This window comes from Carettochelys insculpta, chromosome 2, assembly GCF_033958435.1.
Source record: "Carettochelys insculpta isolate YL-2023 chromosome 2, ASM3395843v1, whole genome shotgun sequence".
NCBI classification, from domain to species: domain Eukaryota; kingdom Metazoa; phylum Chordata; order Testudines; family Carettochelyidae; genus Carettochelys; species Carettochelys insculpta.
The window spans coordinates 97703128-97727125 of NC_134138.1; the positions used below are offsets into that span (position 1 = coordinate 97703128).

The 23998-nt window shown below is 39.2% G+C and overlaps 1 protein-coding gene across 2 annotated transcripts; it reads left to right on the forward strand.

Annotated features, from left to right (window-relative positions):
- The first annotated feature begins 61 nt into the window (after positions 1–61).
- NAPG (NSF attachment protein gamma) lies at positions 62–22176 on the forward strand. Of its 2 annotated transcripts, XM_074987456.1 has the most exons (13): positions 559–856; positions 1754–1821; positions 2189–2238; positions 4655–4739; positions 5427–5444; positions 6964–6994; positions 11326–11435; positions 11568–11634; positions 12091–12161; positions 15789–15867; positions 16660–16739; positions 17749–17878; positions 18976–22176. In XM_074987456.1, exons 3-13 carry the CDS (start codon positions 2217–2219, stop codon positions 19123–19125), a joined length of 843 nt encoding a protein of 280 aa, XP_074843557.1. In that variant the 5' UTR covers positions 559–856; positions 1754–1821; positions 2189–2216; the 3' UTR covers positions 19126–22176. The 2 variants fall into 2 exon arrangements, with proteins under 2 accessions (XP_074843556.1, XP_074843557.1); XM_074987455.1 differs by lacking the exons at positions 559–856; positions 2189–2238 and adding an exon at positions 62–163.
- Positions 22177–23998: the final 1822 nt, after the last annotated feature.

Genomic DNA, 23998 nt, shown 5'->3' on the forward strand with positions numbered 1-23998 from the left:
GGTCCCGCCCCTTACGTCTGACGCTGAGCCTTCCGACTTGCCGTAGCTTGTTGCTCTCTGACGCTCGAAGCGTGGGAGGGCGGCGGCCGGACCCGGTGACCGGCGCGATGGCGGCGCAGAAGATCAATGAGGCGCTAGAGCACATCGCCAAGGCGGAGAAATAGTGAGCGCGGCGCGAGAGGCAGGGTCGGGGGGGTGGCTTCTGCCGAAGGTCCCGGGGAGGCCGCGGGCGGGACTGAGCCGCTCGCTAGCGGGGGGACCGGTGGGGGGGATGGGACGCGGTCCCAGGCCCCGGGCGTGCCCGACTCAGCTGGTTCCGAGCTGTCATCGGCCCCTCCCCCCGCCGGGCCCCTGGGGAGCGCAGCCCAGCGAACTACAGCTCCCAGAGTGCCGTGCGCGGGCCGGGGGCGGTTGGAGGGACTGGAGGTTCCCGGGGCGGGGAAGGTGTCCAGGGCCGGGCGGGGGGTGGTAGTGGGAGTGTGTGTGTGTGGGGGCGGGGGGCTGGGGGTAGTGTTTGGGGCAGTAGCCTGCGGCTCAAGGGTCCTGCTTCTCTGCCACAACCTCCCTGTGTGACCTTGGGCAAGTCGCCTGGCTTCTGCCTGCTGTAGCTCCCGACCGGTAACGCAGTGTGTTGTGAGAACCAGCCCGGTGGCAGCTGGGAGCCTGGCCTGGGGTTAGATAGCGGGGCCCTGAGCTCACAAGGTTTCCCCTCACCCTAGAGAGACGCAGCGATGGGCTTCTCCAGTAGCATGACTGCTCTGACCTTGGGGAACCTTTCCCACTCCCCTGGGTTTTGACGCTGGTACTAAGAGGCTGATGGAGAGAAAAGGGAAGCAGAGTGGAGCTTCTGGGGCAGGTGAAAATGCTTCGGAAATAAAGACCGAAGAGGGAAGAAGGGGGAAGCCAGTGGCTGGCTTTTGTTCATGAAGCTTTATTGAAGCTGTGTTCACATCCAACTTATTTTGAAAGTAAAGCGTTTACATATAGTTACTTTTTGTTGTTTGCTGGTGTATATGATGATGGTTCCAGAAGTCTACAAATCAGAATTGGTATTGTTGTTTTCCAAATGGTATAAATGCATTCACTGTAATCATTGCTCCAAAGAGAGACAAACACAATGGTTTTCAACCTGTAGACCCCAGGGGGTTTGCAGGCTATATCAAAGATTACTAAAGGCCGTCATGTCTCCATTTGAAACTTTTTAGGGGTCTGCAAATGAGAGAGTTGAAAGGTACTACTATAGACAGACAACATAAACTCTCAGAAACCCAATACATTAGTTAGCTTTCCGTGCCAGAACCTCTACCATGGAAAAAGTTGTTGTGCTATTTTATTTATTGCTAAACAAAAGTGTTTTCATTCCACTCTGCTCACTCATCACAAATAATTTTAGGTTTAACCTGAAACAAGAGGGGGAAGTTACAGAATGCCCCAGAGCGTCTAAACATATGTTCGTGGACTGATCTGGATGGTGCCATGGGGCCCAAATATTTGGTACTTACTTACCAGCCCATAGTGCCTGGCAGTTCCCTATCATTTCTCCGGATCTCATATGAATAGATAAGGGTGATTTCAAGTGAAGGTCTGAAAGAGGATGAGATGCAGTGACTCCTTGCTCGCCTGTCTCCTCTTCCTCCCGCATTACCATTTCTTAAAACAACAGTAACAAAATCATGTATTTTGACGGCAGTAAGAAGATTTTCTTTCAGCTTTTTTCTTTCATTACTGATGGGTTTTTGATTTTGGATTACAGCCTGAAAACTGGATTCTTAAAGTGGAAACCAGATTATGATAGTGCAGCTACTGAATATGGAAAGGCAGGTATGTATTACTGTATATGGGAATGCGTTTTGTAGATTTAAATATTCCAATAATTTAGTCTTTAAATATTTTTGATGTGATCGTTTTAAGACATTGTCAGCAAATCTTTAGGTGTCTGTGAGGACAGGGAGTGAAATAAGGAACCAGATCTTTCTAATTTTTGTGTATGAAATTGTGCTTAGGTGTTTTGAAAAATTATTTGAAATTATTAGAACTAATAGCATGTACACTGAAGCTCAATGCAAATTAGGGTTTTAAATATTTTACATGCAAAATACAGTTGAACACAGAGTTAATGGATTTGTGAATAAAATTGTAAAACTCTTATTGGGAGGAATAGTTAGACTCTTTTCTTTTTTGTAAGCAGGGGCCTGGTTTGTGTGTGTCCACTCTGCATGAGAATCCCAGTTGTTTGCGGTAGGTCTAGGAAGACGTGGCAAAAGAATTAGACTTTTAGGCTGCATCTGTATTGCAGTCCTCTTTAAACAGGGGGATGTAAATGAGGCAAATTGGAAATACAAGCAAAGCACCGATTTACATATCTTGTGCTTCATTTGCATAATCACATTGTGCAAAGAGTCTTTCGAAAGAAAAACAGCAGCATAGACAAGGTTCTTTCAAAATAAAACCCCATTTTCGAAAGCACCCCTCTTCTTAATTTTTGTCAAGAAGAAGGATGATTTCAAAAATGGGGTTTTATTTCAAAAGAACCTTATCTACGCTGCTGTTTTTCTTTCGAAAGACTCTTTGGAAAATGTGATTATGCAAATAGGTGCACTGTTTGTATTTCTGATTTGCCTTATTTGCAGTCTCCTTTCAAAAGGAGACAGTAGTGTAGACTCAGCCTCTGAGAAAAGGAAGCTTCTAATGATGTAGAGAGGCAAATACAGTAAACCCCCTGTAGCCGCAATTTTAACTTGTATTAACGCAAGTTGAGCGCAAATTGAAATCCTGAGGAAGCCATAAAGAAGCTGCTCTGCTGTGGCTGTCTGCCCACCTAGCTTCCTCCAGCTGGGGGAGCCAGGCTGGCAGACAGCCATGGCAGAGTAACTTCTCCCCGGCTTCCCCCAGCTGGGAGCCAGGAAGCTAACAGGCGCTGGTGCATTGATCAGTTTCCTGGCTCCTGCAAGCCCAGGGGAGTTGGCAGGCAGGGTGCCGCCTGGTTCCCAGCTACCCCGAGTTGTGTGAAATTTGACATATGTGGAGATGTGCAGGAGTGCAACTCATGTGTAACTTGGGGGTCTACTTTAGTGGACCCTTGCAGACTGACCTTGGGTTTATTGATTATTTGTTCTCTATAATTTGTTTAAGCTAATTTATTTGATAGAGAGAGCATACATGTAGTTTGTCATTTAGATACTTCGTAAGAGGTTAGTATTTGAAGGGCAAATGTACTTTCTATTCTTGCTCATTGGAGGTTGGTGAGGATGAGGAGAGAAGCTGTCATGTTCATCAAGGTTAATTCTTTGCTGTTGGCTCTATGACATACTCTGCCGCCGCCACCACCATCACACATCCTCCCCACTTAAAAATCTTTTAGAAACCATTGGACACAGGTGGGGCTTTTATTTATTTAATGTGGTGCAACTTTCCATTGATTTGCAGGTGATTTACAAATCTGTCTCGGCCTTCCTATTGCAGTGCCATCCTAGCTTTGACTGGATGCATTCTTGCATACCATTGAATTTTGTAAAATAAATCTTTTTGCACCCTTTATCATTCTGCCCCGTGCCTCCTACTTTTCTCTTTTTGTGTCTTTTCCCCACTCATACCCTCGTTTCCCTTGAGCTCTCTGGGGACTCTTCTCAGTGAGCTTAGAAGACTGTTTTGAAATACATAACATTTTGGTGCTTGATCATGCTTCATACTAATTTTTGACAATTACATCAGTATTCTCTCAAATTTTATTTTGTTGAATTTGACATATCTCATTTTGAAATCTTTTTCAGTGAGACATTGAGCAGAAATTCTACTCAATGCTACATCTACTCAATGCTTTTGACATATTTCTGCTTATTTGCAAATAGGTAGGAAATTGTCGCACTATTGTATAACATAGCAGCTCAGTTCTGTTCATTTTTGTCTAATCACATTATCGTCCTTCTGAGTTATGGTTCTTCCACTAATAACATCTCCAACAAATCTTTGACCTATTATACTTTATATTCCCAGTTACTCGCTTACATATGAAATCCTTGCCGCTGTTTTTGAGAGTCATCAATAGCAACTGGGAAAAAGAGTTTTTTGTTTTTGCTTTTTAGTAATTGTTTTGTCCCTAGTGGATTTGAACTGAATCTGCTGTGACTTTTAATATCTTGAATATGTGTCCAGAACTAATTATGATGTCTGGTATTTATTGCAGATGCACTCTATTGTTGATAGATGAGGCTTCTCTTCTATTGTATTAGAACCTTAAAATAAGATACTTATTTGGCATTATTGCTGATAAGCGAATGGATAGAATACTGAAGTGCAGCTGAGCTGAAGTTCTGAGTATGATGAAAATTCAAATAGACTACATCATATAAGTTGAGAAAATATAAGAATCTCTCAAAATTATTAGTGAGCTTTGATAGAAGGGATAATAAATTGATAAATAATTTAAATAATCTCACAAATGGAGCAAGTTTTTAAAGATTCAGGCACCCAGTGGGGTTTTCAGAAATGGCTAGGCAGCCAACACGCATTTGAAAATCCAACTGCGTGCTTCTCTGCATATTTAGGTGGTTAAAATACCTTTTAAAAATCTGGCCAAATATGCCTTGAACAATAGATAAACAAAGGAAAATGATAAAACATAAACTTTTTTTTTTCAATTTTTCCTTCTTTGCAGGTGTTGCTTTTAAAAATGCCAAACAGTTTGACCAGGCAAAGGATGCCTATTTGAGGGAAGCTGAAGCACATGCAAATAATAGGGCGTATCTTTTCACTGTCGATTAGTTTGCTAATCAAGGAATTGAGTAAGTGCTTAGTAATCAGAACTGGACGGAGGGAGTGGTTGGCATGGAAAGATTTGAACCAAATTCAGACTAAATATTAAAGATTTCTTAGTGGGTGTTCGAATTCATTTAAAAGAATGTTTTCTTGGGGATTTTCACTCTGTCTTATGCATAAAAAATAATAAGCTTTATGGAGCAGAAATCATCTTCCTGTTCTGTTTGTGCAGTCTTTAGCACAGTGGGGTTCTGTTGTGTGATTAGAACGCTCAGGTACCATTGAGCACAAATTATTAATAATCATATTAGTAGATTCTGGTACTTGCTTTCTGGGTCTGGATTTAGTCCTTTGATTTCTCTGAGGTGCATTAAGTCACCTACTTGCAGAAGGGGGGGAAAAAGAATTTCCTCTTTTTAATTAGTAACACGACTTCTAAATTGAAGTATGTTGAATTTTGCTTCGCCCTTACATTTATCTAACAGATGCCTCTTCAGATTAGTTTTGGATCAATATAAATGTTATAAATGGACTAGTATTTAGATAAGAAATAAGTTTGCTTCATCTTTCAATGAAATTTTAGTGTGTGTGTGTGTGTGTGTGTGTGTGTGTGTATACACCTCTCATATTTTTGTGTGTTGTATCCTTAACTTTGGGTCTGTTACATCCAGTCTCTTCCATTCTGCCAAGTAAGTCTAAGTTCCTCAGCTAATTTAATGCATTTCCTAGTTTGCTATGTATTGCTAAAGTTAGGTCCATTTAAAAGATGCGTACATTGGGCCTAAGTCTGCTTTCATTGACATAAATGGCAACATTTTGGTTATTTTCACTGTTCCATAATCAGAATTATTAGTGACTTCATTCTAGAATGTTTGAGACACTGCAAGTCCCACTGAAGTAAGTGGAAATGCTGACCTTTCAGCACCTCTCAGGATTAGTTCCAGTATCTCTTGGATTAATCATCAGTAGATATTGCTTAAGATCTGCTTATTTTATTTGTGTTTTTACTTACTGAATGTATGATAAGGTCATAAATAATTGTTCAGACACTTGAAATTTCCTTGATAAGTCCAGTTACCAGGATAGTGCCCTATAACGTGAGCTTTCTTAATTCTATGCATAAAGTGGCTAACATACTTTAAGTGGAAACAATTAGACCTTTCCTACCCTTCCATTATGCCAATTCATGGCAAATAATGAAAAGACTGTGTGATTAGTTTGAAGCAATGGTACAGAATTTGCCATGTCCAGTACCTGTCGTAGAACCAGGGAAGGTATCTTGGTTTGGGCTGAGAAACCATGCTCTTTTCAATGCTCTGCGTATGGTTGAAAGCATTTAATTCTTACAAGACAGCATGGCAACAGTCTCAGGATTGCTGCACCTGGATCCCCGCTTTGTGGTCCGTTCTAGCAGTGCCTAGTCAAATCTCAGGGCTTTGTCCATCATCTGTCTTTTGGCAGGGGTTCATGTCCAATTCTCATGAACAGCCTTTTCCTATATGCTGTCATATTCTCTACAAGCCAGCCTGCCTAAAGGCCAGTGTCTGTACTGTACTGTGCTTTCTTTCTGAGGCAACTCAGCAGCATATATCAGAAGTTACAGATTGCCATACAGCTTTCTCAGTAGAATACATGTATTTTTAGGACAGAAAGCATACAGAGAAGACATACATAAATGGCTGTACATACACACTAAATATAGCAGAAATCATCGATTAGTACTACAGAGCCTGTGAAGACATCATTCTTCTAACCATTCAGGCTTGGGGCTCCATTGGATAAAAACATGTCTTTGCTGGGTCTGAAAGAAGGCCCTAATATAAACACAGCCTTTATAACAAAGTGCTTAATTTGTTTCTGATTCTCTTAAAAACAGAATTAATACATGCAAACTGCTGCTGCTGCTGCTAGTGTCATATCTTTTAAAGTTGTTTACAGTATCAGTAGCTGGCCTTAGAATCATGCATAAACTATTCATAAACTTGGTCCTCAGAGATATTGCATGAGGTTGCAATACTTGTCACTAGGGCATCAGTGAAAAACTGTGTCTTTAAATAAAAGCCACGTAAGATTTGAAATGTACATGTCATTAAGTTATCACTGAAGTGATTGATTTAGCTGATGTATAGTAGGTCTTATGTTGCAAGACGTCACTTAAAGTTAATGAAATAAAACTGAGCAAACATAACTTATTTGTTTCTTTTGCAGAGCTTATGAACAAGCTGGTATGATGTTAAAGGTATTTATTTACTAGTTACTCTGTTATGGGTAGTTGTATTTGTTTCAAAACAGACTTCTCATTATTTGTGTATTTTTAAAACATGCAATTTTCAGCTTGCAGTGTTAGATTACTGCAATACTTGCATTTTCATTATGGACTTTTTTTATTTTTTCTTCATGATTTTAAATGATTCAACATTCTTTCTCAGGTGAAACTGGGGACTTTTGAGTTTAGTATGTATTTCTTGAAAGAAATGTAATTAATATACATCGTTATAGAGCATATCTTTCACTTCAGGCAAATAATATTGGGTCCTGTTACCTAATGGGGCTACACCCCAAAGCACCAGGAACTTTGATTTGAATTTGAGATTCTTTCCTTCTCTTGTGAGAGGGGAAGGATAGTTTGTGTCTGTAGAATAATCAAGAGTACTGTATTCTTGTGTCTCTTTTCAAAACTCCACAGAGTCAGGAGGCTTGCTATGTGTCATTCCTGTACTTCCATATTGGCTCTTTCTCCCTCTGGACTTATTCTTACATAAAATTCTCCCAATAAAACTATCCTCACTTTTTCAGTGGTGTAAAATGACTAATGATGACAATGTCATTGTTAACTTAATTCCTGGTTGTTCTCAGGATTGATGGCGATGCCAAGGGCAGCCAATTACATGTGCTCTCCTGTTGAATCTGACTTTTGCAGAGGTACCTCTGCTAGGTTGAGGGGCAGGGAGGAGTCACTAACCATGGTATAGCTCTGCTCCAGGTCTACATTGTAGAAGGTATCAGAAATCAAAGAATTCTTGGAAGTGTTGTAAGTGAGGAAAAGCAATTCCTGTAGGTGGCATAAGCATATGTGTAGATCATTTCCATAAAAAGCTGCAGAGTGGCTTTTCTGCACACACGGACCAGAAGTGCTTGAAAGCTCTGGTATCACAGGCCAGTTTTGTGACCATTTATCAGGTGTCTCCAGTACTCATTTCAAGGCAGGTGTCATAAAGAACATTCTTTTCTGAGGTATTTTATTTTACATAGGTGAAACTCACTAGCTTTTGCTAATTTTGGTCTGGGACAGTTTATGCTGCACATAATATTTATTTCACACCAATTGGGAATTGCCATAAGATATGATTACCTTGTAGTAAATGTACTAAGGCACTGTTAATAGACTACCATTATCTATCTCATGATCCTTTACTAAGCTTACATATTATAGTTCCCAGTGACAGCTTCTGTATATCTTAGCACTCGTGCTTTAGCTCAGCATAAATTTATAGTCAACAAGAACTGGCTTTTCTAATATCGGTTGCCAGACCCCCAATAGTGACTTTGAGTACAAACACTCACCGAGCCAGAGCCAAGCACTAGAGCGGCCAGAAGAACAGTACAGCAGACACCAGGCGCTGTGCCAACAACCACTGGCTCCAGCTATGCAGCAGCATCCAGACCTGTGCCGACTTTGGTAATCTCAGAGGAATGTGCAAGGGTATGAGGAAGGCATTAGGACCCACCCAGAACAAGATGGCACCTCTGAAATCCAAATCTGGTGAAGTCATTGCTGACAAAGCCAAACAGATGGAGCGCTGGGTTGAGCACTACTCCGAGCTGTACTCATGCGAGAACGTTGTGGTTGATGCAGCCCTTGATGCTCTCGAGCTTCTACCAGTAATGGACGAACTGGATCAAGAACCGACTGTGGATGAACTGAAGAGAGCCATCGACAGCATTGCAGCAGGAAAGGCCCCTGGTCAGGATGGTATACCACCAGAGGTAATCAGATGTTCCGCGGACACACTCCTGGAACCCCTACATGAGCTACTGTGCCTGTGCTGGAAAGAGGGTGAGGTTCCACAGGATATGCGCGACGCTAACATTGTAACATTGTATAAGAACAAAGGAGACAGAAGCGACTGCAACAACTACCGTGGAATCTCCCTCCTAAGCGTTACTGGTAAACTGTTCGCTCGCGTCATGCTTGGCAGACTCCAGAAGATTGCTGAGAGGGTGTACCCTGAATCGCAGTGCGGATTCCATGCAGAGAGGTCTACTGTTGACATGGTCTTCTCTCTAAGGCAGCTGCAGAAGTGCAGGGAGCAGAGGAAGCCACTCTACGTAGCCTTCATCGACCTGACCAAGGCCTTTGACTTGGTCAGCAGGGATGGTCTGTTCAAACTGCTCCAGAAGATAGGCTGTCCTCCACGGTTACTCAAGATGATCCAGTCGTTCCACGAAGACATGAGAGGAACCATCCAATATGACGGCGCATTATCGGATGCTTTCAGAATCAGGAGCGGCGTCAAACAAGGATGCATGCTTGCTCCGACGTTGTTCGGGATCTTCTTCACACTCCTCCTGAAGCATGCCTTTGGATCTTCAACAGAGGGCATCTTTCTGCACACAAGAGCTGATGGGAAACTGTTTAATCTTGCAAGGCTGAAAGCTAAGTCTAAGGTGCGGGAAGTCCTCATCAGAGACATGCTGTTCACAGACGATGCTGCTGTAGTGTCTCACACAGAAGACGAGCTTCAAAAACTGCTGGATCAGTTCTCCAAAGCACGCAAGGACTTTGGGCTTACCATCAGCCTAACGTACTCGGTCAGGATGTTGCTGAATCCCCATCAATCAGCATTGACAACTATACATTAGAGGTCGTCCACGAGTTCGTTTACCTCTGGTCCACCATCACTGACACCCTGTCGTTGGACGCTGAGCTAAATAGGAGGATCGGAAAAGCTGCGACAACTCTGTCCAGACTCAGGAAGAGAGTGTGGAATAACAACAAGCTGTACACTCTCACACCAAAATGCAAGTCTACAGAGCCTGCATCGTCAGCACCCTCCTTTATGGCAGCGAGACTTGGACCCTGTATGCCCGCCAGGAAAAGAGGCTGAATGTCTTCCACTTGCGCTGCCTCAGGCGCATCCTTGGAATATCATGGAAGGACAGAGTGACCAACACCGCTGCCCTCGAGCAAGCTGGAATCCCAACCATGACACCCTCCTCAGGCAGCATCGACTCCGCTGGCTTGGCCACGTCCACAGGATGAATGATGGAAGGATTCCAAAAGACATCCTGTATGGTGAGCTAGCCTCTGGCAAAAGACCGCCCGGACGCCCCCAGTTGCGCTGCAAAGATGTCTGCAAGAGAGACCTCAGAGAGGTAGACATCAAGCTGGACACCGGGGAAGAACTAGCAGATGACCACAGCAGATGGAGGCAGGGGTTACACAAGGGCCTTCAGAAGGGCGAGATGAAGATCAGACAGCTAGCAGAGGAGAAGCAAGCACACAGAAAGCACACTAAGGACTTGCCAGACACCCACTACATCTGCAAGAGATGCAGCAAGGACTGTCACTCTCGTGTGGGTCTTCATAGTCACAATAGACCCGTGTGGGTCTTCATAGTCACAATAGATGCTGTAAATGAAGTCCTCAATTGAAACTTTAAAGGGCGCGATCCATAGTCTATGCCTACTAATGACTTGATAGCTTTGAAGCTTCCTGAATGGATTTAACCAGCAGTTGAAATCATCTTTTATGGGATAGAAAATCAATATGTAGTAAAATTAGGTAATTGACTACTACAAACAATTTTTAGGGAACTTACAATGAACTTCTAACTCAGATGTTGATCAGTTAAAAAGACTTTCAGAGAACCGTTACAAATACAGGTTGAACCTCCCTAGCCCAGCACCCTTGGGACCGGACTGGTGCTGAACCAGAGAATTTGCTGAACTGCAGTAGGTCAATGTTGTCTAGCAGCATTACCAACACTTCCATTGCTTATTGGACTATTAGAAGATGTTTAGGGATTAAACAGAGCTAAATAACAGCAGAGAACACTAAAAGCCAGGACTTGTGGCCATAAACAAACTTTTTGGACTGTGGGAAACTTGGCCACACTAATGGTAAGTGGATATCTAGCTAACTAAAATCATGCTGGATGATGGGTGTTGCCAAACCAGAGAGTTTCAACCTGTACTATAGAAAATGTCTATGTATATTTATTTCTATAAATGTGCACTCCTAAACAAATTGTAACATTTGGCTGGCTGGAAACCAAAATTGAAACATGACAAAGGTAAACAAGTCTGATTACTCTGGTTTTTGTACCTGCATTGAATGAGTACTCATTCAGTTATTTCATCATGTAGCTAACCCTGAGAACAGCAACATCAGCCAACTTGTGAAGGGCAAAGCAGGAGGGATCTCTAGTACCTTTATTTGGACTGTGAATATTGTATATTATTTTCCTGGGAGCTGAACATTCCAGATGCAGTACAGAATCCTTTAATTTGGTTTAGTTTATATTAGCATAGTTCCTTGACACTGATTTTTCCAACTTTTTCTAACAGGAAATGCAGAAACTTCCTGAAGCAGTTCAGCTGATTGAGAAGGCCAGTATGATGTACCTGGAGAATGGAACACCTGACACGGCAGCTATTGCACTGGAACGAGCTGGAAAGTAAGCCTGCAGCATTCACAGCTAGGACAAATCATTGGTGGTTTTGTTTTTATGGCCTTGTATCTGGATCTTTAGTCGGTGAAAACTTTACTGTTTGTGAAGACGACTAATGCTAGCTTGTGTTTATTCCAGGCTTATCGAAAGCGTGAACCCAGAAAAGGCTGTACAGCTCTATCAGCAGACTGCATCAGTGTTTGAAGTAAGCACTACCATTTTAATTTGAAAAAGAACAAAAATATTGTCAAGGAAATAAAGATTGAGTGGAAGAAAGAAATGTTCAAGGTCAGACAGTCTTATTATAATTGTCCACACAGATAGTTGTAACGTGAAGTTGAGTCTGAGCTCTTTCTTATTCTCTCTCTCACAGTAGTGGATGAATAAAGTTGCACAGGAGGTCACTTGGGTCATGATCAGATATTTACTATAAAGATGTAGAGTACAGCTTTGCTTTTTTCCAACCGGCAGACAATCTCCCACTGTACAGGATCTTAACTTCATTGTGTAACCAGTTTCCTCTTACTTCTTGGCCAGTCCAGAGGCAGTGAGTTATGAAATAGTGCTGTGGCATTGACCTGTATTTCATTTAAAAAACAGAAGTTGGGTAGAATTAAAGCCACAAACGCGTAAAACTTTTTTGTTTTTTGTTCTGTTTTAGAATGAAGAACGTTTACAGCAGGCTGTAGAATTACTGGGGAAGGCCTCAAGACTTCTAGTCAGAGGACGCAGGTAAAGCTCTCTGTTCTGTGTAACCTGTGCTTTCTTCTCAATATAATTGAAAACTTTGATAGCTGTGTTTCACTGAATCTATATACTGTTTCTTCAAAAGTCACTATCGGAAAACATATGACTGTGCCGATGTCTCTGAAGACTGAGGGGCATGTCTACACTGCCCACTGGATGGTCAGGAAACCATAAGTCCTGCAAGGGTCAATTTTATCGCCTCTAGAATAGATGGTAGATGATCTCCCATCCACACCAGTAGTCCACCAGAATGAGAATCGTAGCTGGGTTGACAGGAGAGAAAGCATCCTCCGTTGACTCACTGCAATGAAGTTATTCATGTAGCAAAAATTACATAGCTGAGATGGATGGCCCAGTGTAGATCAGGGCTAAGATCCATTTGGGTGCATCTACACTTGCATTCCTCTTTCAAAAGAGGTATGCAAATGAGATGTACATTTGCATATTTGGCCCCTCATTTGCATAGTCTGATTTCAAAAGAGCTTCTTTCAAAAGAAGAAAGCCAGTGTAGATGGCTTTATTTAATGGGAAGAAGGATTCTTTTGAAGATGGGGTTTACTATCGAAAGAGCAGCATCTACACTGGCTTTCTTCCTTCTAAAGAAGTTCTTTTGAAATTAGAATATGCAAATGATGTGCCAATATGCAAATAGGTACCTCATTTGCATACCTCATTTGAAAGTGGAATGCAAGTGTAGTAACCTTTATGTTTCTACTTGCTATACCTGATTGCGGAGAAACATGTCAGAGGTTTTTGGGTTTTTTTTTTTTGTGCTATAAAATTGTTTCTTTAATTTAGCGAAGAATTATTATGAATTATTGAGCACCTGGTGCACTTCATCTCTAAAGTTTTTTGAGGAGTAAAGGGACTTCAAAGTTGCCCCAGCACTTCGAAGTATCGGTGGGTGAGCCGCAGCTAGACGTAAGCTGGTACTTCAAAGTTGGCGCCAGGGAGAGGAGGAATTTGCTTAATGAAGTGCTGCATATGCAGTGCAGCACTTCATTAGTAAACTCCCAACACCCTAATCACCATCCTTTCTTTGAAGGAGGGTGGTAGTATAGACACAGCCTGTGACTTCCACAATCAAAGCAACCTCTCTGCAGGTGTCTGATTCTGAATTAAGAGTGAAGAGTTTGACCTTGAATCCTCAGAGTTATCTGTTTTTCTAATGCTGTTGATTAGTGGTATTAAGCTTTACCATTATTTAGCATAAATGCACATAACTACAACCTATAGCTGTCGTAAGTCTGTGGTCTAAACAAATTTTATCAATCCTCGAGTATGTGCTGTAATTGCAAGCAACAATTATAATCTAAAAGGAAACAACAAAATCCTTATTACAGGGGTGGAAGGACTATTAGTTGAGATGTTTACATTAATATTTCTGAGGCTAGCATGATTATTATATGGCACACTGTATCTGATGTCAGGGTTTGGAACATCATTCAAGGAACTTAAATATAATTAAACTTTGAAATCAGTGAGAAGCATTTTTTGTGTGCTTTCATTGAAAATTCAACCATCAAAATAGCAGACTTACATATTTTTGTGATCAGATCATGGAGGTCCTAATACTATGAATGCCGTTGATTCTACTTCAGAATGGTAGTACAGGAAGCTCTTTTATGTCCTGCATTCTGTCATCTGGAGCTCTCAAATAACCAGCATTTTAACTGTGAATATGTAAGGTTTCCCGTCAGTAAATACAAATAAATACAGCAAATACTGAATAAGTTTAGTGTACAGTACTACTGTTACTGGTAAATAAAGTACTCTGCATACATTTTTGTTTCTCATTATCTAATCTTGTTTTCCTTTAATGTTATGCATTGCTAGGTATACCTCTCTGTTATCCACAATATCTGAATATTTGGCAATCTCCTGGTCCTGGAGCTGCCAGATGTGAGAGTTTACTGTAGTCCAAAATATCAATATTTTTTGATTGTTTTGTGAGTTTCAATGAAAGAAACTCTGATAGGGAAATAAATTATTATTGCTGAGAATTAGGAGAGAGAGATGGAATCACTTAGACGTTATTTGAAATCTTTGCAAGTTTCAGTTGTTATAAAGTAAGTAGAGCTTGATTTAATTGAAGTTAGTTAGACATTTATAGCAGATAAACTGACAGCAGTAACTAACAATGTACAAAGTTATTTGGCAGAGAATAGTTCTTTGTCTGAAAAGACCCACAAAGCTTTTTATTAAAAACATTTGAGTGTCACATTACAAGTCTATTTCTCAAGCATATAAAGGATGAAAAACTGGGGCAGTCCTGTTTATTTCACTAATTTTATATGTAGGGTGTGATGAGTGTGATGATTGCAAACAGTCCTGTCATTTTCATATGTGGTTTAAAATATATCATGTGGGTGCAGGGAGAGAGTCTTATGAAAAAAATCAAGGTTGTGCCAAGCATTCTCAGATAAATTGATATTTTAGTAGCTGACATTTGTCCCTAACAGTCAGTGAAGAACGAGTGCTCCACTTTTGATGCTGACATTGGCATCTTTAGGAGCACAACTTTGGATGAGATGTATCATGAAGGTTCTGACCTCATCTGTCCTCTTTAAAGATCCATTCTGAACTCTTGGGTCATTAGCCTTGGTGTACTTCCTACCTAAATTTACTCTGCAGCTTCAGCTGGATAATGTGTTTATTTCTTGTGCAAAAGCTGCGGTGTATCATTGCAACATTTGAAATATTTGCTATATTTCAGCAGTGTGTGCATGTATAACTGCTTGGTTAGAAAAACGGGCTCTATGTGCATTTCTGTTCCCTGAAATATCCTTGCTCAGCACACTTGCAAATATCTTGTTGATCAGTTAAGCCTCGTGTGTTGACACCTGTAAGATGGTGAGCATCCTGATGGGATCCATTAAAGTTTAAACACTAGATTAGACCAGAGCTCAGCTCTCTATAGGAATGAACCCTATCTGCTTCCCTTATGCAACTTTGAGTATTCACAGTTCATTACCATGAGTGTATTTATTTTAAAAAAGAAGTAATATGCACTGAATTGCAGTTTCCTTGAATAAATTGAGTTAACTTCAAAGATTACTCCTTTTGTCTTCACATAAATCTGGGACCGGGCAATGACATGGACAGAAATGTTCAAAGTATAGTACATAAATTTTATTTGACCTTTGATTAACATAAAACTAAACTTTTCTAGTGTGTGGCACTGCTTTTTCACTGAAGCACTGGTTTCTAGATTTCTTTCTAGTATTTTGCCTGGTAACTCATAAATAACTAAGAATTTTTGAGAGTATTTTTATAACATTTGCAGTGTTATGCTGATGCTCTCAAAATTGGAGACCAAATTAAAGCTTTAAGATTTGGTGGTTCAGTGTTTAGTTTACTGTGCTTCTTAATACCAGTAGATTGAATGTGTTTACAAAAAAAAAAAGGCTTCTTTCAATGTGGAGAAAAAAATGATTAAGATTGAGGCATGAACTCTTTTAATAGGCTGCATGTGGACTACTGAAATATCTTTACAGCTGCTGTACCTTCTTTACCACCTACAAAAAACAAAAATGTGCATTTCATAGGACCCACTGGGATTTCTTTATGCTGGTTTTTCATATTTCTGGTTTTGTGCTTTGTTTTTTTTAGATTAGATGAGGCTGCGTTGTCTCTTCAGAAGGAAAAAAATATGTATAAAGAAGTTGAAAATTACCCAACATGTTACAAGGTAAAGACCTGAGTGAATTTTACCTTCCTGTTTGTAAAAAATGAAATTCAGAGAGGAAAACTGATTGGCCTATGCGTCTGTGGCACCTAAAAGTGAATGGCACCGTGTGCTTTTTATCCATAATAAATTTCTTCTGGATGGCTAGACCCTTCTTTCAGCCACACTCCTAACTTTTTTGGTGTCTGCTTAATAGTTTTGAAAATGCTGATGACAGCAGCAAAGATATTCTGATAATTTGTAATAGTTTTCTGATAAAGTTACTGAAAATGTTGAGAGAGATAATATTTGTGCACTAACCTGGAAATACAGTTAAATTGAATAATTCCTTTGGGCTTTGTGGAGTGGGAGAAATGTTAAATGTGTGTTTTTTGGGAGGAGGTGGGGATAGATATTTTGAATGCATTAACTTTTGAACAGAACGATAGGATTTTCTGACTAGATACATGAGCAAAAATTGGTTTGTTTCAAAATTCTTGTTAGAATAATTTTGTCTTTTCAGTTCTGAATTTGGAAACTTAGATGCAGATAAGCAGAATTGGGCTATTCAGATCTCTCTTTCTTTAGCCCTTTTTTTTTTTTTTTAAATGGGACATTCAGAGCTAGTACATATCATTTTTTTTCCATTGGGAATGTGGGGCAGGGAACTGTGTAGCCCAGTTATGTTGCTGGTTCTCGTATCCTTGCTACATCTGTTCTGAGCAAGGTACCCAATATTTGTATTGAATTCATAATGGACGTAAAATAGTAACCAAATGTAAGCTAAAGAATGATCAGTTATTTCTTTTATTTTAGAAAACTATTGCTCAGGTCTTAGTTCATCTTCACAGACATGACTATGTTGCTGCAGAAAAATGTGTCAGGGAAAGTTACAGGTAAGGCATATATTTGCTTCATTGTTTTCAAAAGTAATTTTACTTATGATGAAGATTAATTCTTCTCAATCTTAATTTAAGATCCATGTGGCAATTCTCTATTTCCCCAGTTTTTAAGCCAGTACTCAGTTTATGGTACAACATTGCAGTGGTCTTTGAAAAGCTACCATTTGAAAAACATTGTTATTGTTTTCAAATTGTCAGTTGTTGTTAGTTATTAATATACTATTGGTTTAATATGAATAACCTTAAAATAAACAATGGAGATATATTGATTTAGTGTTTGCTTAAAATTGGATAGTTAGAAAAATGCTGTTCAGTTCACTACTCTCCCCTTTCCTGTTCCTCCTTTCCAGATGATCTGCTTGCCTAGGTTTAGTAAAAGCTGAATAAACAATGCAGGGTTGTTGCTGTTGGAGTTCTTTCACTAAAAGTAAATTAACCACTTTAAGTCCTGCCCAATTTAAGCATTTGCTAGGAATGAAACAGGCAGAGAAGGTTTAGCTCTTGTAAAAATGCTCAGTACTTTTCGATTGTCTTCCATTGAATTTACTGTTTTGTTGCCATTTTCTTGCCACTTTGTATCTGAAAATTAGAAGTTAGGTGACAACTGTCATCTACCTTATCCCAAATTTAAAATTCCGTACGTGCATTGTGGAAGAAAAAGATGACTAGTTATCAAACTTGTGAAATGTCCATTTCCAACATTTGGAACAATGATTTCTGTCTAGCTCCAAGAAGTCAACTATCAATTTTTTTTAAAATGGATATTTGTTTATAATTTGCAGGGTTATATGATTATCTAGTCAGACGTATCTTCATGCCACTAGACATTTTTGTTCAGCCTGGGTTTTGAAACTTAAGAAATACCATAAAGTTCTTTTATAAAGACATACCTTACAGTTGCTTGTCGCTCTACTTTTAATCGGTGACCTGTAAATATAGACAAAGAATTGTATGCTGTGAGAAGACAAGTGATGTGTTTTAAATGAACTTGAATTTAATTTAGTATACCAGGATTCAATGGGAGTGAAGATTGTACAGCATTAGAGCAGCTTCTAGAAGGATATGACAACCAGGACCAGGACCAAGTTTCTGAAGTCTGTAATTCACCCCTTTTCAAGTACATGGATAATGATGTAAGTTAGCCTTTCATATGCATTTTCATAAACCTTTTTCCTGGTAAGGGAGAGAACTGTTTTGGCTGAAAAATGGAATTATGTTTGTCCTGGATTTGTTCCTCACACTTCCCAGCATGTCATATTTTTCTACTTTACTGCTCATAATTTATAAATTTCCGCATTCATCTCATCTGGAAGGTTTAAATGAATGAGCAGCCTCTTACGTTATTTGTAAGTCTGTCTGAAAAATTGCTGGGATATAGTTGAATAGTACTACAGTACAGTTTCCTTTTGTCCCCAGCATGGGCTGAAAAGTCTGTCACTGCTTCAGCTCAGAATCAGTGCACTGTTTGTGCAAGTACCTTTTCGCTAGAAATCCGTAGATAGGCCCTGAGAAATGCCAAGCATTTTCAGCTTCTCTTGCCATCAATAAAAGTTGCATGTATTGCTCAATTCTTAAGAGCAAGCCTGTAATTTTGCAGTGAGTTACCAGGGCCATTTGCTATTTTACAGAAAGATGTGGCTTTTTTAATTCATTTCAAGAAAATTCTTGCTGTTCAAACAAAACAGAACACATAAACAAAGACTCAACCCTGCATATTTGCAAATTGTAGAAAGAGGACTTCAGACAGAAACATAGTAATGGAAACTTGTGATCATACTAGAACAAGTTTTCTAACAATATTTATCATTTTTCAACTTGTATAATTTTAAAATCTGAAAAAGGATACCATCTTGACTGAAGAAGCTTCTATAAAAACTGATTATGTGGTGGTTAATGGATAAAACATGCAGTGCTGCACATTTAAAAAAAACTGTGTTCATGAGACTTGTATATTTTAAATTTCTAGTTATAGTACATGTTTAATCACTTCAGCATAGAGAGAATAGTACATACATTTGGTCTCTTTACACTGTTGGAGCAGAATATTCCAAAATAATGGATTATTGTCACTTCTGAATGTAATAAATAGATGGAAGCACACCCTGCTCACCTTGTTTGGTAGTGTAGTTCCATTTACTTCACTTTGATCCTTTCTAGAGAAAGGCAAGTAGGATTTAGCCCTGTGACAGTATGGACACTAAACCTGTTGTCTTGTTGTTTTCGTCTTCAGTATGCCAAGCTTGGTCTTAGTTTAGTGGTTCCTGGAGGGGGAACCAAGAAGAAATCGCCACTTACTGCACAGAATGAAGCAGGAGGATCAGCTGCAGCTGGCTCCCATGCTGATGAGGAAGATGATGAATATTCTGGTGGACTATGCTAGTTGTAAACATGTTTATCAGACTTGCTGTTTGTGGATGTTGAGCATATCCAAAGGTACCAGAATTACCAGTGCTTCATTGCAATCGTGATATTGGAATGCTAATATTTACTTGACGGCTTTTGGGTACTATTACAAAAAAGCATGACTGCCCACCTCTTGTTTGAAGCTTTTCTGGATTCCATTGCCTACATGGTAAACACTTCCTGAGTACACTGCCTTCCGCTGACTGAAATATTCGAGTAATATTGTCATTTCTTCAAAAACATGTCGGTTAAAAGAAACTAAATCAGTTTGGAGAGAAGTATTGAAACAAAATGGAATTTCAGTCATGGTATTGTAGGATATTTATACTGGCCCTTAAAGTTATCTATAACGTTTTTCTGACCTTCTCTCCTCCCCCCTCCCCCTTTTTTTTTTTTTTTTTTGGTGGTAGTTTTAAAGGTCATTCATCTTGTTGTGGTTTTGAGTACTTTGCATCGCTGAATAAAGATGAATTCTTTTTTACCAGATCAGAGATTTACACAAGTTTAGACCACAATGGTGTGGTCCATTCTATTTATTCTGAAAGCATTTTTACCACATAGAGGGATTTGATTTTAAATGCTTTATTTTTATAAGCGTTGTCCAAGGAGTGCAAAAAGGTGTGGAAAACTCTAAGATAACTGGTCTGAAGCCATTTTGTCAGTTTAGGTGTGTAGAAGATGTTTTTAAGATAGCTATGGCAAAATAATTGAGGTATCTTTCATCTAGGTCTTCATTGTTGAGGTCTTCAGTCACATGGACATGGTTTGAGAGGCTGTTTGAAACGTATGTGTTGCAAAGGAGAAAGAAGCCAATAAAAATCTATTTTTAAAAAGAAAACACTGAAGATGTACTATTTGCGAACTTTAAAGCCTCTGCAGAAAAATGTCAGTAAAATCTAAGTGAAGGGTAACATTTGGAGACAGTTCAAAACATAATTCTTCAAAAATTTGAGTTGTTTAATATAAATTTGGAATCGGCAGTGCTCTTCTACAGTTATTTTAGGCATAATGTAACCAGTAAATGGTCTGTTTTTGCAGTCTGTATCTTTGGCTAGGTTCCCATTAATAACCTGCAAAGTTGTTGTGATTTCCTTAAGTGCTTCAAATAAAAGCCCAGTGCATATTCTTTAGAATCCAGCAAAATTTGGTTATTCCATTCTATGCCCAGTAGGTGACCATAGATTTCAATTTTGCAGAATTTTGTGGAGAAGGAACCCATGAAGCTCTAGTATAGGATGAGGTCATTCAGAATCAGAGAGGATTCATGATTTGTATGGCGCACCATAACTCCTAAATTGCAGTGAGCGTTAGACCAGAAGCAAGGCTAATACTGTGGTTTCTACCACGTTAAGGCATCAAATTATTTCAGAAATTTGGAGAATCCTTGAAACAATTCTGTTTAAATGTACAAGTGTGAAAAGCCTCCTTTGGATGTATGATACCTGATTTAGGAATGTTGTGAAAAGCTGGGTAAACTTTCAATATGTACCATATTGGTCAATCAAGGCTTATATGACATACAACAGAAGCTCATTGATGAGCATTCTGTGTTATGCTAGGATAGGTGTGTGTGTGCGTGCGTGCGTTGTTTTCTTTAATGGTTCTGTGTGCCCAAATTGTGTAGTAGTTGACTGAAGACTGGACCTGAAATGTGAAGTTGTTTAAAAATACCCCTTCAGTAATGTGCTTTTCCAATATGTGCATTGTTGTGTTATACCATGAATATAGATATTGGAAATTTGCTTGCACACCTTGACTTCTATAAAATATATATAAAATTTGGCAAGCAGGAAAGTGTTGCTTTTCTGTCAAGACTGCTGTGAGCTCTCTGAAGAGCTGTGACTTGTCCTTTGGACAGTGCTAACATATATAACTTTAAAGGGAGTATCTTACCCTAATGAACACAATAATTTGTTTCCTTGACTGCTTGTGGATATACAATATTCATTAGAACAGAGGGCTCTTGTAAAATATCATTGACATTCCTAAGACTTTAGTGTGAGAACTTTACAGATTACACTGGGAATTTAAGGTTACCTGTAAACATGTAATCTGGAATATTTGAGGAAAGTGATTGTGCCATGTTTAAGTGAAGAAAAATTTGGGACTCTTGTGTGCTTGTGTGTGTTAAGCAAAATGTACTATAGCTTTTGTTTAAACTATTTCAGTTATAAAACACTAACATCTTGTGTAAGATAAGGAAATAAATCTGTACATTTACTTTTGAAACAAAGCACTTTTGTAGCATTAGTTTTTTGTGTTGTCTGAAATACCATTAAACACTAACCACTAATTTTTCAAAGTATCATGGTGAGATTTTACCTAGACATTTCCTTCCATTTGATAGAGGGTTTTTAACTAAAACTCATGTACTATTTAAAGAAAGTTAAGGGCAAAACTTCTTTACAATGCAAGCAAAGCTCCTGTTAAAATGAAGGGGACTTGTATGCATCAAAGAAAATAAGACTTTATTGCCATGTTGTTTTCAAGATTGAAATCTGAAAAGATGGCTATGGTTGAGAACAAAAATATATTAATGCAATCTCTCTTCCTCTATTTTAGGTAATGAAAGTGTATTACGAATGTTACTGCTAAAGTAAATGTAATTGTAAAAAAGATACCTGTATAATTTATATATTTTCTTCTTTTCAAAACAGTTGGTACTTTTTTGTAATTTATCACTTTATAATAATTTAAAGTGAAAATGTACTATTTTACAGTGAGAAAAAATATTTCCAAAAATGATGCCAACTATTTAGAAGTGAAAGTAAGTTTGCATGAAGATGCTGAAATATAATCCACTGTAAAGTCAGTCAGATGATCTGTAAATTACCTTAATATGAATGAATTTGTATACCCAGGTGCAGTGTGAAGTGGTCATACAATGTGAAATTGTGCTTTTTCCAAACCTGTGAGGTGTAATATTGTGTGAAGCTTATTTGTAACAACTCTGCAGATGTCATTGCCTCTTTTGGAAGAGGTTCTGTGTTTCATCAATATAAAAATAAAACTTGAAATTACAAACTTAGGACAACTTTTCCTGTAGTGAGGTCAGATGGACTTCCAACTTCAACATGAATTCCTTTGTTGGACAAGGGCAAGAAGCCATTTCTTCTCACATAGACACAATTGTAGCAAGTGTCATAGTGCTGCATGAAATATGGTAGATGAATTACAGCATATTGTGTATTGTACATGAATAACTTGGAGGGGTTAAGCCATATATGATATTGTTATTGGGGGGGGCCACAAAATTCTTTGGAGTTTAAAAGGGTTCCATGGCCAAATAAAATTGGGAAACAGTGGTTTATAAAGTAATGCTATAGGGAAAATATATTGTTGGGATAGGAGAAAAATTCATTTTAAAGGATATTTAGTACTGTAGTAGTAAAAACAAATCAAGTTACTCTTCACATGTTGAGTGTGTGGCTGAATTTTTTTATGCGTTTATCCAATCTTTTCTTTGCTATCCCTTTACATTTGGACAACAGTTACAAATTTGCTTTTGCCTTTCAGGTGCAGCTCCACATTAGATCATTAAGATGAGTTTCATGTAAATTCCTGCCTTTCTGCCTATTCTTCCAATCCCTTTTGGTGTTTGTCCTTCATATCTTGCTTCCCTTTCTCGAGAACCTCAAGTATTTGTTTTAAGTTCCTGTCGTCGTCTTCATTTTATCCTTGTGTGATTCCCATGTATTCCTGTGAAATTAAACTGTCCTTTCTACACTGTCTCTTAGATTTCAGGGCCAGGATATTGTTTTTTTTTTTATATAATATATAAAAATGTTGGAGGAAGGAAATGTCTCTCACTGTTTTGAACATCTCAATCCAGATGGTTCACTGTCCTAGAAAATGTGGAGGATTCTGCTCAGAAAACCAACTTTTGATGCTGGTAGTCTTATTTATAGATCTGTTTCTAGCTGCATTCTTTTATTTAATGTTGAAAGATCATTGAAAAGGTAATGGCTAGGCAACTCTGTCCATTTTTAAAATCTTTGGGTATCCTTATGCCTGGTCACTCAGGTTCTAGGCATGGCTGTGGAGTGAAAACTGCACAGCCTGAATTGCTCCCATCCTGGCAATGGATAGAATCTTCTGGATGAAATTGTACCCCACTGAAGTCATGGAATTTTGCTCTGGACTTCAGTGGGACAAGGAATTCACCCTTAATTCTTTCAAATTGGTCAGCAGCCTGTGATTTCACTGCATGAGGAGGCTCTGACCCATCTGCACATCCTGGTCAGCTTCCTATGAAGATGTGCAGGGTAATTGTGGGTAGGTGCTTTTCTGCCTTAGTAAACCAGGCTAGAATGAGACTAAAGTAAGGGAAGAGCCTCAAATTTAAGAGGTGAACTTAAAGAATTGTGTGTGCTGCAGTTGACTGGAACAAATGGACAGAGTTTGATGGGGAGCTTATGTTTTTAAGTTTCAAAATGATTTGGAAAAAGCTGTGGTGAACAGGGGACTCAGTAGGCATTTTAATGGTGAATAGCAGTAGACACTGCTACAGATTGAACCTCTCTGGTCCAGCAACATCCGTGGTCGAGCAGATGTTTTGCCAGACCTGAAAGCCCTAGTGGCAGAGGTTGCCAGTGTCTTGGAACGGAGCTGATCCCATGCAGCTTGGGGGGGCTGAGAAGATGGGAGCAGAGCCTGCTGGCAGACAGGGTTACAGAACCCAGCCAACTAGCTGATTGCTCCCCTGTGATGGCAATACGTAATCTATTGCTTATTCTCTTGTCAGGTTATAAAATTAACTATAATAAATCTGAAACAGGAGTAACCTGGAGCCTATCTGAGTCATTGCAGGTGGTTGCCAAAATGGGAACCTCTAGGGTAAAATTAATATG